Here is a 14,616-nt window from a genome sequence, read left to right as displayed (position 1 = left end):
TGGTGTTGTAGCATACAGGCAGGAGTGTGTCAGGTATCCCTAAAACTAGGGCTGCCACAAATGATGTAAGGCAATCAGGCCATGCTCGACTGCTATGACTGTCTACCAGCTGAGTCTTGGACCTGCCTGGCTGAGACTTGCCCACCTCGAGCAGCTTCCAACTGGTGAGTAGTGGTGGCAGCAGATCTGTGGGGATGGGAAAGAGGTGCAAGATGGTATAGGCAAGCCAGGGAGGAGCAGTGGATCTGTGAGAAGGAACAGGAGGCTGCATAGGGCTCCAATCTTCTCCTGGGGCCACTGCACACATGTACACTGCAGTTAATGCACTGCACTGTACCATGCTACATGGGAAGAGTGACTTCATGAAATGGGCCAGGCCCTCTTTGAGAAGCCAAACAGCTCATTGAGGGTTGGCTAACAACCAGAGGGCACAGAATGGAACAAACCAGAAGGTGTTCGAACATCCCTACTGGAAACTCAGGAAAGAATATCTCTGCAATGGAAGTAGGAAGGCAGCCCTCATGGACGGTGTACACCAGATTTATGGACAGGAAAGAAGTGCAGCAAGCTTATGTTCTCTGGGAATTATGAAAACTGATACAGAAATCTGATCCCTAAATAAGGACCATATGGATGTGCCTCTAGAACGCAAAATAAATTTGAATGCAGTGTGGTACTTACAGCTTTGCCAAGAAGCTGGCGCATGAATACATTGCCTCACCTACTGTTTTCATTTCGCCCCTCTCTTGTTTCATCCCCCTCCCCAAGTGTAGTGTATATTCAATGCCTCTACACATTTTGAAACTGACAGTCGTAATCAGTCATCCTGCAGACAATAAACTTCCACTGGCGATCTCTGCAAAAGAAGAGAAAGAGGAAATAATCTTTAATTAGTTGTGTGATAGTGAGCTCAAGACTGATAACAACTAAATAGGAGTCAATTTTGTTCAGAAATGCCTGTTGTATTCTGCTACTAACACAGGCAGTCTAAAATAGGAGTCAATTTTGTTCAGAAATGCCTGTTTTATTCTGCTACTAACACAGCTAGCCACATGGAACAAGCATGATGCATTCTGTAGCCCAATGACCACCCCCACAACATGGTGCCCCATGGCACTATGGCCCCTGTTGATGTGTTTTCTGGCACCCACCTACTTCTTTTCTAAAACCAAGAGCTGGTTTTCTTCCACTTAACAGAGGTAGGAGGTGTTTCAAAAGAGCTCAGGTGGCATTACCTTTATGTCTGCAGAAAGCCTCTGTTTGGAAATGGCTGCCTCCATCATAGGAGGATACTTGGCTTGAAACCTGCTAATATTTTGTGGAACCTCCAATGATCTATGATTATTTTTATTTAATTTATATCCCGCTCACCCCAGCGAAAGTCGGGCTCAGGGCGGCACACAACACATTAAAAAACTTATTTCCATCATATTAAAACATTCTTAAATATAAAATTGCTCCACAAAATCAACTATTAAATATCAAATATAAATATCTGTCCCATTTGGCTGAGTCGCCCTTCAGCCAGCTACCTGAAATGGCCTTGCCGGGATCGAACTCAGTTCACGAGCAGAGTTTTGACTGCAGTGCTGCCGCTTACCACTCTGCACTAAAGGGAAAGGTTGTTTCAGTATGGAGCTTGTGCCTTTCATGGCCATTGTTCCTGTATTTATGTGTGTGTGTAAAATGCCGTCAAGTTGCAGCCAACTTAAAGAGACTCTGGTGGGGTTTTCAAGGCAAGTGATTAAGCAGAGATGGTTTGCCATTGCCTTCCTCTGCAGAGTCTTCCTTGGAGGTCTCCCTTCCAAGTATCGACCCTGGCGACCCAGCTTAGCTTCCGAGATCTGACGAGATCGGGCTATATTATACCATTCCACATCCCTCCCTGTATTTATAGCCTGAACTAAACATGAGGCTAGCAAGACGAAGGCTCCCTTCTGTGAGTCTTTGCGCTTCCTCAGCATGCTGCAGAAATGCCTTGAGTCAGTAAGAACTCCTTTTAAACAGAACTCCATGCAAATGTAAAGTGAGTGCTTTCCCCTCCACCAGTATCACATTTAAATCCTGCCTATCTTGTGGTTTAAGAAGTGTGGTTTGAGAAAAACAAATCATGCTATAAAAGGCCACCTACAACACTGGAGAAAATATGAGGTTTCCGAGATAATTTTTGAATCTGACCTGTCCACACCCGAAAAAGTTGTGGTTGCTCCACGGATATAGTAGTCATAGGTATACATCATCATGTCGATATCTTCCCCATAATGCCCTGGATGTTCTGTTGTTAACCTTAAAAATTGAGAAAAATGTCAGTTTAATCAATTTTCTGTAGAAAAAGTAGGGGGGAATCAATATGACTTAATTTCTTTTCAAAGTTCATGGACTTTGCTCCTGCTCAGAGAAAGATTGGTTCACAATTTTGGCTGAAGCCTGGTATTTCTCTTCCCATTTCCATCTCAACTGAAGAGTGAATTCAGTTGCCAATGACCTAGAGAGAGAGCTGTATATTCTGTGATGCCTGGGAGCAGAATTTAGTTGTGGGTTGAGAATTCAGCATCTTGAAAATCTCAGACTTCAAGGTACATATCTCATGGTGATAGACTTGAAATTGTTTAGTGAAATCTCAGGAAACTGGGGGAGAGGGCAGAATTTGCAGAACTTCTAGGGTCCATGAGCCATTCTCCTTCTCATGGCTACCTGGAGAAGAATCAGTTGTAAAAACTTAGGAAATATACACAGCATCCATAATATATATTAATTACTAAATTTAACACTTTTTGGGGGGGGTATATCTTGTTCTGGTTATATTTGTTAACCCTGGAAGATAATTTTCATTCTGATTTGAATATTTACACCGTTGGGTCAGAGAGATGCATACAGAAAAGCTGCTTTTCGTCTGCTTTGTTTTTGTCTGCTTTGCTGCATGTTGCCTTTAAAAAATTTCCATTCTATGAAGAAGTTACAAACCAAAGTACTGTGAGTATTCCCAGCGCAACTCCTCACAAGGAATAATACAGGTGGTTTTACCACTGGCATTGGGATATGAAGAATGTTTAGCTCTTGAGGGGAAAAGTCCTACGTGAAAGGAATCAATAGGTACAGCACCAACAAGACCAACCCTAAGTAAGTCTATTTAGCATCCTTTTGAGTCTGTTCTGTGGGGCTTACTCCCAGGAGAATGTGCTGAAGATGACACTGAAAAGGAGATCAAAGCAAGCTGCCATCTGTTACAACAAAACTCACTGATCTAGTCATTCCATTGCATACTTGTTGACGGTTTCTGATATACGATCAATTCCTGGACATTTAGTGACATTAATCAAGATGTGACATTAATCTGATTACATTAATCTGGTGAGTCATTTACAGTGCAATCCTGTATACTGTTACTCCAGTCTAAGCCCACTGAGATCATGGTTTTCGTGGTTTCGGTGAGCTTAGATGGGAGTAACGCTATACAGGATCACACTGTAAATGACTCAGCAGAACAGTATCCCAGAGCTACAGACATCAGAACTGAAGGAAATCCTCATCCATTTCTTTTCTTTGTCATTTTCATCTGGTTCTTCTCAGTTTCTTCAGCCCCAAGAAAATGCTTCAAATACTGCCACGTCAGCTAAGATGTTCTTCCACTTGAGAAGCAGCACTGTATTATTGCTGCATCTATTCCAAACCTTCTCTTATATGTCCCTTTTAAATTGCAAGCAGTTTAATTCAACTTGTAAGCAAGGATGATCTGGATTAATTTCAGAAACAGTTATTGACATCCAGTGGTTTAAAGCACAATATAGCAAATATAACTGTGAGATAGGTGAATGTTATTTTTCGAAGACGATTAAAGAAAAGCAAAGAAAGTTTAAGAGACTTGTTCAAATGCATGCAGATTTCAGGAGCAGAAATGAAAAATATGAATTTGCACTGTGTTATTCTGATACACTGCAGTCTCTCGGTTCATTCTCCCTTGGGCATTTTTCTGTGATTACAAATACAACAAAATCACTACATATTTCTATATAATTAAGCATATACACCACAACTTTGTTCTTCTGTTGACCTATTGGCTTATTTTTCATGTACACAGCAGATGTGATTTAATTACAGATCTTTTCTTTTTTTCTGATCTTTTCTCAATTTTCAGCAGAGCATAGAATTATAGAGTTGGAAGGGACCACTAGGGTCATCTAGTCCAACCCCCTGCACAATGCAGGAAATCCACAACTACCTTCCCCCCACACCCCCAGCAGTCAGTGTTCTGTTTAAATATCATCAGTAGCAGAATAGCACTGCTAAACAACTGACAACAAGAATCAAATTTGAAATTCTGGAATAATGTAACATTATGAAGGAAATTTAACCCAATGGCCTTGAACACATGAAGCTACCTTATACTGAATCAGACCTGGGCTGCATCTACATATCATTGGATATTGCATTATTGTTGCACTGTTGCAAACATTTGCAATTGAATAGTCTTGTCCGCACAGGATAATCTAGTTGTGAATCATTGCAATAGCACAATGATATTGCAATATCGAACAATGAGGATGCAGCCCTGGTACTGTGGAACACAGGCAGGATGCTGCTGCAGTCATCTTGTTTGTGGGCCTCCTAGAGGCACCTTGTTGGCCACTGTGTGAACAGACTGCTGGACTTGATGGGCCTTGGTCTGATCCAGCATGGCTTTTCTTATGTGCTTATGACTCAAGTCTTGACTTATTCATGAAATTGCTTGGCCAAGCTGACAGGACCCAGTTCTCCATTTTAAAAATGGAAATAAAATAGTCTAATTGTTCAAGATTGTGCTGATGGAAAATACTATTGTAAAGCTCTCTGAATATCATATAAGGTCCATATAAGAAAGTATTGATGAAGATCAATAGTGCTATAAAGCATTTTGAATGCAAAAACTCCATGTACGTAAGAACAATTCAAAGTCATAAGTATAAATAATTAAAAATGAATTCATGCTTTTTAAAAAGCTATAGGAGTAAATCAAACAAGTTGTAATGGTGAGTGTGCCATAAGAGTAACAGGCATTTCAGCATGAATATTTTAGGCATAGTGTTTTATTGGACTTCTACTTCTGTTGCACACAATATTTAAAATCAGAGCCCTAGATGAGACTGAAATAAGAACATAAGAACATAAGAAAGGTCCTGCTGGATCAGACCAAGGCCCATCAAGTCCAGCAGTCTGTTCACACAGTGGCCAACCAGGTGCCTCTAGGAAGCCACTAACAAGACGAGTGCAGCAGCACCATCCTGCCTGTGTTCCACCGCACCCAAAATAATGAGAGAATAGGTATGCAGCATGACTAGTATCCAACCATCCAACCATCGAGACCTCTGCTTGAAGCAGAGAGATGTTGCCTGAAAAGGAAATACTCCTGGGTGACTCAATTAAGGTTGCCAACTCCAGGAGATTTGGGGGCAGTGCTTGGGAGGGCAGTGTTTGGGGAGGGAACACAGCAAGGCTATGGTGGTGAAGACTCTGCCCTTTGAACTTGCCATTTCCTTCAGGGGAATTGACCTCTGTAGCCTGGAGAACAGTTGTAATTCCAGGAGAACACCAGGCCCCACCTGGAGGTTTTTTTTTTATAAATTAATTTTATTTTCAAACCTGTAGCTCGCCCTCTCCAGCATGCTGGCTCAGAGTGGGTAACATCATTTAAAACATTGACTAACATGTAAAACATGAAATAACATTCAGTAATCCATAGAATAATTAATAAAATCAATCAGTAAAACTCTAAAAACCCCAACATGATGGAGCACTAATTCCCAAATATATTGTAAGCGCCGTTCAGGTAGCAGCCCTGCAAACTATATAATTCCCATATTCAGAAGGGAAAGGAAGCGGGGGGGAGGCCAGTAAAGATGATAACTGCAGCTGTCCTCAGTTGCCAACCCTAGACTCAGGGACTCAAGCCAAACCATCATGGTAAACCAAGAATCATGTATCAGCATAGCAACTGTAGTATCCTCTGAGGTGTGGTGGGTAGAGGTGACCTTACCTATCCTGTTCCAGATTATCCTTTAGTCTTGCTTAGTGGCCACCAGCACACAGGAAGCTCAGGTAGTTTCAAGAAGTCTCTTTATTGCTTCCAATTGGGAGAAGGCACTTACAGTTTGGGGTGAACGGTAGAGTGCTGCCCCAACTTAATGATGTCACTTCCAGATCAAGCTGGAAATGACATTACTGTGACATTGCCAGCAAGCCCCCACCCACACACCTGTAATTCACCCACCAGTTGCCAGCCTCGAACTGGCAACCCTATAATCAAGGCACACAGAACCAGCTCTAAGTGAGACCCCTCCTATACAGGGCCCGAGTAAGTAACAGAAATTACTTCTTGGGGCTCACTTAAAGGTATATACACATACACACACAGCATGGCAACTAGATGACAGCTTGAATGAAAGTTTTAGAAGTGCTGCTTGTCCCACAGAAACACAAAACAAATGTCCTCATGCTGAAACGAAGACTTTAAGGATGGCTTTTCACAAGTGAAACCAAACAATGCCTCCTTCATAAGCTTGTGGGCCTAGGGTTGCCAGTTCCAGGTTGGGAAATTCCAGGAGGTTTGGGGGTATATCTTGGGACTGTAGCTAAGTGCAGGTGCAGAACATCTACAGAGACTGGATGTTGGAAGGTTTAATTATGGGAACCCAAGGTTCCTTATCCTTCTATCTGTAAGACATTTTTTTTGCTTTGCACTTATATAAGGATTCTTATTGCATTTATGTCAGCAGCTGTCCAGACAAAAGGCAAAGTAAACATCTCGTATAATTGAAAGCTTCACTTCCTGCTTAGTTCTCTTTGAGCTCTCTTGAGTTTGTTTCACCAAACTTGCCACTGTTCGTCTTAGCTGTGAAGGTGCAGAAGTAGGCAGATAGCGTTTCTAATCAGGGAAGCAAGTAATCCAGTTGTTCAATTCATATACAAATTTAAGCTATTCTGTTTTAGGTAAAAGCAGATTCTAGTATCGAATTTACTATAGGCCAAACTATGTCTTATCATATGATGGATCTCTCAACACTATATTATTTCTTAAAACTAGCAATGTGGCTAGGGGTGTGCATTCGGCTAAAGTCGAACCAAAAAAACACGAAAAATACCTTGTGTTCAGATCCCTGCTGCCTACAGGCTGGGACCTCCCTGTGGAGGTCCCAGCTCGCAAACAGTGTGGATCTGAATGCCCCATATTTTTTGGGATTGGGTTTAATAATCCTAAAAAAATTCAAATTTTTCAAAAAAGCCAAATCTTTTATATTTGGATTTTTGGATTTTTTTTGAAAAAAAATCAGGTTTCTTAAACCTGAACCTGAAAAATACTGGGGGGGGGGAGGTGCACAGCCCTAATGGGGGTCCAGATTAGGCCTGGGGGGACATGATCTAATTGTTTCTCCCTGTATCATTTAACCCAATGTAGATAGACCCCTGACCATGCTGCACTTGGGGGCCACAGAGCCAGGCAAGTCATATGATTTGTGTCCATATGATATTTGAGTTGGGTCTGCATGGTGTGAGAATATGTGAATTAGAGGGGCAAATGACAGGGCGTCGGACAAAACGAATACAAAAAGGTGCAATTTTCTCATCTCTTGTTCATTGGAAGACATTTTTAGGGTAAATAAACTGACACTTGTAAAGAAAGCCTGTTGAGTGTAGTGACTGGAAGGTCAAAGATAAAGACTGTAGAGACTGGCGTTCAAAACCCCATGCAGTCATGAAGTTCAATGGATGAACTAGTGGGTTGTTGTGAGGAAAAAGTAGAGGGTAGAATTACATACGTCATTCTGAGCTCCATGGAAGAAGGCTGGGGTAAAAATGTGATACAGAGTTAATGGTAGATTTAAACCCATACACATTCCAGAATAATGTTGACTGTAATTTCACTAGGATTAGATTTTGTATTTTCTCTACCATTGCATTTAATGATACCCTGTTCTGAAGTGGGCCTTACATACCAGACTAGACAATTACATAGTTAAAATGAATCTTGCATATGTAAGTGCCATCGTCACAGCTGACTTATGATGATCCCAGCAAAGGGCTTGAAAGCTCAAGGCAAGTGAGAAGCAGAGGTGGTTTGTCGTTGCCTTCCTCTGCAGCATCTTCCTTGATGATCTCCCATCCAAGTACAAATCCTGCTTAGCTTCTGCGATGTGACAGGGTTGGGCTAGACCATGCCACCTTCCCTCCCAAAATGAATCTTAGCACATTATAAATTTGTTGTGAGCTCACCAGCATGAATATGGACATCTCCGGCTGTAGCGGCAACAATAAAATTGCCACTCCCGATCCAGCACAGATGGAAAATATTGGCTCTGGAATCCTGCCACCAGTCCATTATTTGAACACGTCTGATACCTGAAGGGGGAAAAAATAACATTAAGAACACAAACTTAAAAAGAAGAGCTGGTGGCTTCAAGCACTTTCTTGTGGGGCATTGACTACAGCTATCTTCCAGAGCAGTACTGGAGGCATACCAGCTTTGCAAGGCTGCTGCTCCCTTGATTCCATGATGCTTACTTCCCTTATGAAAGCTGTTTGTGAGGGAAATGCACTTACCCATGGGATGTAGAGTTTGCATAACGTCTCAGGTAAACTGGGTTGCTATCCATGCAAAACAGCTATATGTGCTTAGTTGGCACACCAGAGGCCCATAGCCCAAGGGGGTGTTTCGCTGGCATGCTTTACACAGGTGGCAGCCCATTCAACAAGAGATGGTGTAAGAGTGCCAGCTCACACGTGTGAGTTCTTTTGCTCCAGCAATGGACTGTTTAAATCAGATCTAATATGAGTAAAATAAGAAAATTATCAATATGCCAACCAACATTGTTGATGGTGCCAATACATCAGTTATTAAAATGCTCTTGCAGTAAGGTAAGAGTGTTTTATAAGTCTGCCATGGACAGCAGCAGTGCAATCCAGAGCTGCACCTTCCTAAGCCCATGAATTCCAAAGGACATAGAAGGTTATAGCTCCATCTAGGATTGTGTTACAGCTGTATTACTACAAGGGACGGTACTAAATCATCTGGTTCAGCTTGAAAGTTCAAGTATGTTTTAAGGTTTCTCTGCACTCACGACAAAACTGCGGTTCTTCTCCCTGTCCATGTTAACAATGTTGTATAGAAATATTACTATTAAACGTTATGCCTGTTTTGTATCAATTGGATATGAACGGGGCATAAAAGGTACACAATATAATGCCATAATAGTGGCACCAAAGTAGGGAAAACATGAGAAATTTGCCAAGGAAAATGGGTGGGGTGCAAGTGGCAGCCTTAGCCATCCTAGAAAATGAAAAGAAACACAAAAAAACCACAACATTTTTGTACATTCCCTACTTACAATAAAAAGCAGTTGCCGCCTACGACGCTTGCAAAAATACTGGCAAAATTTCACATAAGCAAACATCTCTGGATACTGTCTTTCAAACCAGAGCAGATACACTAATTCTGCAATTCCTATGAAAGCCATCAAATTATATGAAGATTACAGTTTCATTCTTGTTTCATTTGATTTTCCTTTTTCATGAAGTTATTCTTTAATACAACCATAAATAAAATTAATTTGCTTGACCTATGCTTGCTCCATCAATGAAAAAAAATAGCTTAAAATAATACAAGGGGAAATGTTGAAAGACAACTTGAACACTTCTACATGAGAATTTGAACTTGGAGTTGTAGCACTAAAAGATATTCTAAAACCCCAACTACTCATTGGGACCTTTTATGTGCTTTCCAGCTTTTTAACAGCAAAAGGAGAAGGGGGGTGATTGTAGGGTTCCAATTCTGGGTTGGGAAATTCCTGGAGATTTGGGGACAGAGTAGGGTTGCCAGGTCCCTCTTCGCCACCAGCAGGAGGTTTTTGGGGTGGAGCCGGAGGAGGGCGGGATTTGAGGAGGGGGAGGACTTCAATGTCATAGAGTCCAATTGCCAAAGCAGCCATTTTCTCCAGGTGAACTGATCTCTATAGGCTGGAGATTAGTTGTAATAGGAGATCTCCAGTTAGTATCTGTAGATCAGTTGGGTATAATACCACAGATTCCACCCTCCAAAGAGGCCATTTTCTCCAGGGGAACTGATCTCTGTAGTCTGGAGATCAACTGTACTTCTGGGAGATCTCCAGGCCTCATCTGGAGGTTGGCAATTCTAAGACAGGTTTTGAAATATATGGTGAATCAATTTGGCCAAGCATAATAGACTGTCTAGTTTTATGGTGGGATATCAGACCATCTCCACACAGTTACCAACTGCAGGACCAGGTCTAGGCAGATATACAGAAGTATTTTAAAGATGGTCATATAGTAGGCCTCCCACTGCTTATGGGCTGGTGTGTTCTCTCTGGTTGAATAAATTTTGTAGTGCTTTGAAGTGCTATAAACATTAGATCATTATAACATAAACTGTAGAGTGTTAAACTTAGAAATGGGAGGTTCAAATCCCTTCTTGGCTATGAAGCTCATTCATTCATTTCATTTATTACAGTCATTTGACCAACATTGGCTATGAAGCTCATTGGATGGTCTTGGGCAACTGTCACTTTCTTTCAGGCTAGCCTACCTCACAAGGTTGTGGTGAAAAGTAAACAACAGACCCAATACTCACTGGAGTGGGATGGAAAATAAATCTCAAAGATGTAAACAAAAGTTTAGTATACTGGCTTAATTCTATGGTTGTGTCCTTGTAATTCATTAGGGATTCTGGATAATAGATGATAGCCATTATTAGCAACAACATTAACAACATAACAACAGCAGTAAATATCTGGGCATCAGAACAGAGAGGTATGTATGGAGGCAATAGGCAATTTAAGCAGGGATTAGCAGATTCTCCTAGCTTCACCATGACTGGGACTAATTCAGATTTTAACTTCCAATATTTCTTTCTCAAGGTCTTCCATTTCACTAAACTTCAGTTAGCAGAACCCAAGAAATAAGGAGAGAGCATTCATCACTGCCCTCCCAAAGAGACCAAGGATTTATAGTAAATCTTCGAAACTACTCAATGTGCTGAAAAATTAAAATAGCAAGTTTTTTAGCATTCAGAGTTCAACATCTCAAGAGGTTTCCTCTGATAAAGTAAATAAGTAAACCTATTTCTGGTTTTGCTTTTGTGTTGTTAAGGCGATAAACTGCTCTCTTCTGCATTGTGTGTGTGTAAAGTGCCATCAAGTCAGAGCCGATCTATGGCAACCTAGTAGGGTTTGCAAGGCAAGAGGCTAACAGAGGTGGTTTGCCATTGCCTTCCTCTGAATTGCACCCCTGGTATTCCTTGGTGGTCTCCCAACCAAATACTAACCAGGGCCGACCCTGCTTAGCTTCTGAGATCTAATGAGATCTGGCTAGCCTGAGCCATCCAGCATTACAGAAATAAAAATAAGAACCTCAAAAATAGCCCTATGTCTGCCAAAAAAACTGAAAAATATCCTTCAGCACATAATAATCTAGTTTTAAAAGTATCGTTTCTGTAGGTACATGCATTTTCTGGGATCAGAAGAGTAGTTGGGGAGAGGAACAAGATTCAGGTGCAAAATCTGCCTGGATATGTTCTTTACTGTCATTTTTCAGGAAACGAGTCTTCTTTATTTTCAAAGACACAAACTTCCTTTCAGCAAAGAAACTGGCAGTCTACAACTCTTGCAAACCATTTTCTTGTGCCAAAAAAGCACATCTGTTTGAATGCAACTAAGATATATACAAAGATGCACACTATTGTTAGCAGATGTGAAAATGTTTCCTTGAGTTCAATCAATATTTTCACGTTAAGCAAATGTGCCAAGTACTTCTAGAGGGAGAGGATACCTTATTTACCTAATTAAGGCGTTTCATCCACCTTTCTGCTTACAGACTCAAGGTAGGTTACAATGTTATTTAATATACATATGAAATAAAGGAAATAATCAAAACCCAAAAAAACAAAATACATTCAAGCAGTTGGAGATCAAACATCTTAGCAATACAAACTACATCTTTGGAAAGGTTCTTCAGAATAATTCTGCCTTGCAGTGGGGCCAATATGCCAATAATGTGGTGGCAGAAATGAATTGTAATCAGTTATTTCCTCACAACCTACAGAAACCTCTAGAAGCCTTTCACCCACAAGTCTGGTTGTTTATGCATGGGAGATTTACCTGGGGCTTGAAGGTCGCTCGACCCACTCGGGGCTGGGAGCTTGAACAAAAGGAGGTTAGTAGCAGGCTAGTCGTGTGATTACACACACGCCGGCGTTCCGGTAATGTAGCGAAATTAAAAAAAAGTAGCGGATTAGAACCAAAAAGATCGCTAGAAACCAGGGCTTGCTTAACCCGTTTTTTTTTTTTTTTGCTTAAATCGCGCCTAAGGTGGGTCCGATGCTCTGCCCTCGGATGGTCATGCGTTTAGACCACCGGAATTTGCTACTTTTAAGGCACAAAGGCAAGACAAATTGGCCATGCATTAAACCCCGAGAAGTGCACCTTAAGAGTAAGTGGACAGTAGATTCATTTATTTATATGTTGCCTAACAATATAAAGAGTACAATGAGTGTTCTGCATACAATCATAAGAAGAGAAGCTGCAAACTGAGAACATGTAAAAGAATCACTGCTCCTGGCCTTGGAGTCTTTGGATTAGAATGATTAAAATTCCAATCTAATTAGAAACAAGCATCCCTCATTGTGCAACCCATCCTGCACTAAGCAAATCTTTCCAACTGTTGAAGTTTTGGTTGGAGAGAGAGGATCGTTGCTTCAGAGAGGTGAAATGGATATGACAGAATTAGCATTGTCCTTTGTGAATAAAATCTCTTTTTTTGGTGGGGGAAGAGTTATATTCTCTGATCAAACAGATTTTGTAAAATTTTGGGGAAGTTTTATGTCCATACCTGCCTGTTCCAGAGACATTTATATGACTCAATAATTCAGTGTATGTACATCACAGGCAACGGTGGCTCTGTTTTATCACTGTCAGTTCTCTCAAGAAACTAGTGTCTGTTTCAAGCTAATTGTCATTGAGCTGCTTGAGAAAAACAAATAAGGCATGTGAGAAAGAACTGGAGGTGAATTTGCCAGTGTCCATAGAATGCATGAAGACCTGAGAAGGAACCAACCAATGCTGTACTTTCTTCGTCAGCGCAAATTAGCAGAGATATTGTGTATTGGAAGGTAGATATAATAAGATTCCGTTTGCGAGAAGGATCTGTTCATCTGAACTTGGAGAAGTCAAGACTAGGGAGCATATTTTCTTTAAATGCCCTATGTATAATCAGCTTAGCCTCGCCATATTATCTCCACTATTGGAATACCTATCTGGCTACTCGAACAAATATAAACTTGAAAAATTACTGGCGGACGAAAACCCTTTGACCATAAGACAGGTTGCCAAATTTTGTGTTGCGGAGATTAAAGTACGCAGTAAATTAAAAAGCAAAAAGTTTGAGCTTTAACTACTGGATTTCAAAAGTGGACAAACCTGATGGCTGTTCTGTTCATAGGAAAGAGATAATTGTTAAATTATTGTGTGGTAATCTGTTTTTAATTTTGATAAGTTTTTACATCGTTTGTTATCTGAAATGCTGTATGATTGCTACATATAGTGTATATTTATTGGTCTTTGACTGCAAATAAAATTCAGTCAATCAAGCTAATTGTCGTTGAGCTGCTTGAGAAAAACAAATAAGGCATGTGAGAAAGAACTGGAGGCGAATTTGCCAATGTCCATAAAATGCATGAAGACCTGAAAAGGAACTAACCAATGCTGTACTTGCTTCATCAGTGCAAATTAGCAGAGATATTGTGTCACTCTTCCTCACTAAGTTGTTCATACCAGCTTTAAAAGGTTATGATATCATTAGCGTATCTTACTGTTATTGCTACAAGCATTACTAATATTAACCGTGGTGCAAGATGGGATTCCCCCCTCCCCATGTCACCTTCTAAACAGTAGTTTAAACTGGGTGTCCTACCATTCCAGTCCAGCTCTGTTGATATCTTCCCACCAGCACTCTGTTTGCTCTCCGAGGTTTTGTGGAGTAGGCATGCAGGCATAGTTCCACCGTCGGTCAGAGCCTTCTTTTTTGCTGAAGATGCTCCTCACGGCCACTATCACTTCCCCAGGAGGACACTGGAAGTTGAAACCCTGCCGATACATGTTGACCCATTCATCACCGTCCCTGTATTCGTTGTGAGAGAAATAATATCCCTCATAGTCCTCGTACTGGCCCCAGGCCACCGTGAGCAGTGGCAGGAACACACAGAGAAGCCCAAGGCCCATTTTGCTTGCGTTTCTGGCCGTAAAACACCCCATTGGGTTGTTGTGCTGGCTTTTTTATATTGTCTGACATTTGGATTCCAGATGTGGAGCATCCAGCTCCAAATGCTATGTGTCATTGTTTAGCAAAACATCTCTGTGCTAAAGAGTTGGCCGCAGACACATTCAATTCGTTTTTAAGGTGGGATTTTATGCTTATCCTTTACATCATAAGAACAGGGATTTCCTAGGACTGTAAACAATTACAATCCCTGGTGCCCTTATATAAAAGAGGTAAATCACAGATGTGTACACAGTAGCTAAGGGAAGGGGCAGGGGAAGAACTTTGTTTGTTTATTTATTTTCAATATTTGTATCCCAC

At 41.1% G+C, this 14,616-nt stretch overlaps 1 protein-coding gene across 1 annotated transcript; it reads right to left on the bottom strand.

The window, feature by feature from the left end:
* Window positions 1-693: 693 nt before the first annotated feature.
* DPT (dermatopontin) lies at window positions 694-14,346 on the bottom strand. The gene is made up of 4 exons (XM_056858557.1): window positions 13,951-14,346; window positions 8,245-8,370; window positions 2,179-2,286; window positions 694-856 (listed from the first exon to the last, which is right to left on the bottom strand). The coding sequence occupies exons 1-4, from the start codon at window positions 14,289-14,291 to the stop codon at window positions 790-792; spliced, it is 642 nt and encodes a 213-aa protein (XP_056714535.1). The 5' UTR covers window positions 14,292-14,346; the 3' UTR covers window positions 694-789.
* Between the last annotated feature and the right edge of the window lie 270 nt (window positions 14,347-14,616).

The sequence above is a fragment of the Euleptes europaea genome, chromosome 12 (genome assembly GCF_029931775.1).
Source record: "Euleptes europaea isolate rEulEur1 chromosome 12, rEulEur1.hap1, whole genome shotgun sequence".
Lineage (NCBI taxonomy): Eukaryota > Metazoa > Chordata > Lepidosauria > Squamata > Sphaerodactylidae > Euleptes > Euleptes europaea.
Note: the sequence above shows the minus strand (reverse complement) of the source record. Positions and strands in the feature narration are given on the sequence as shown.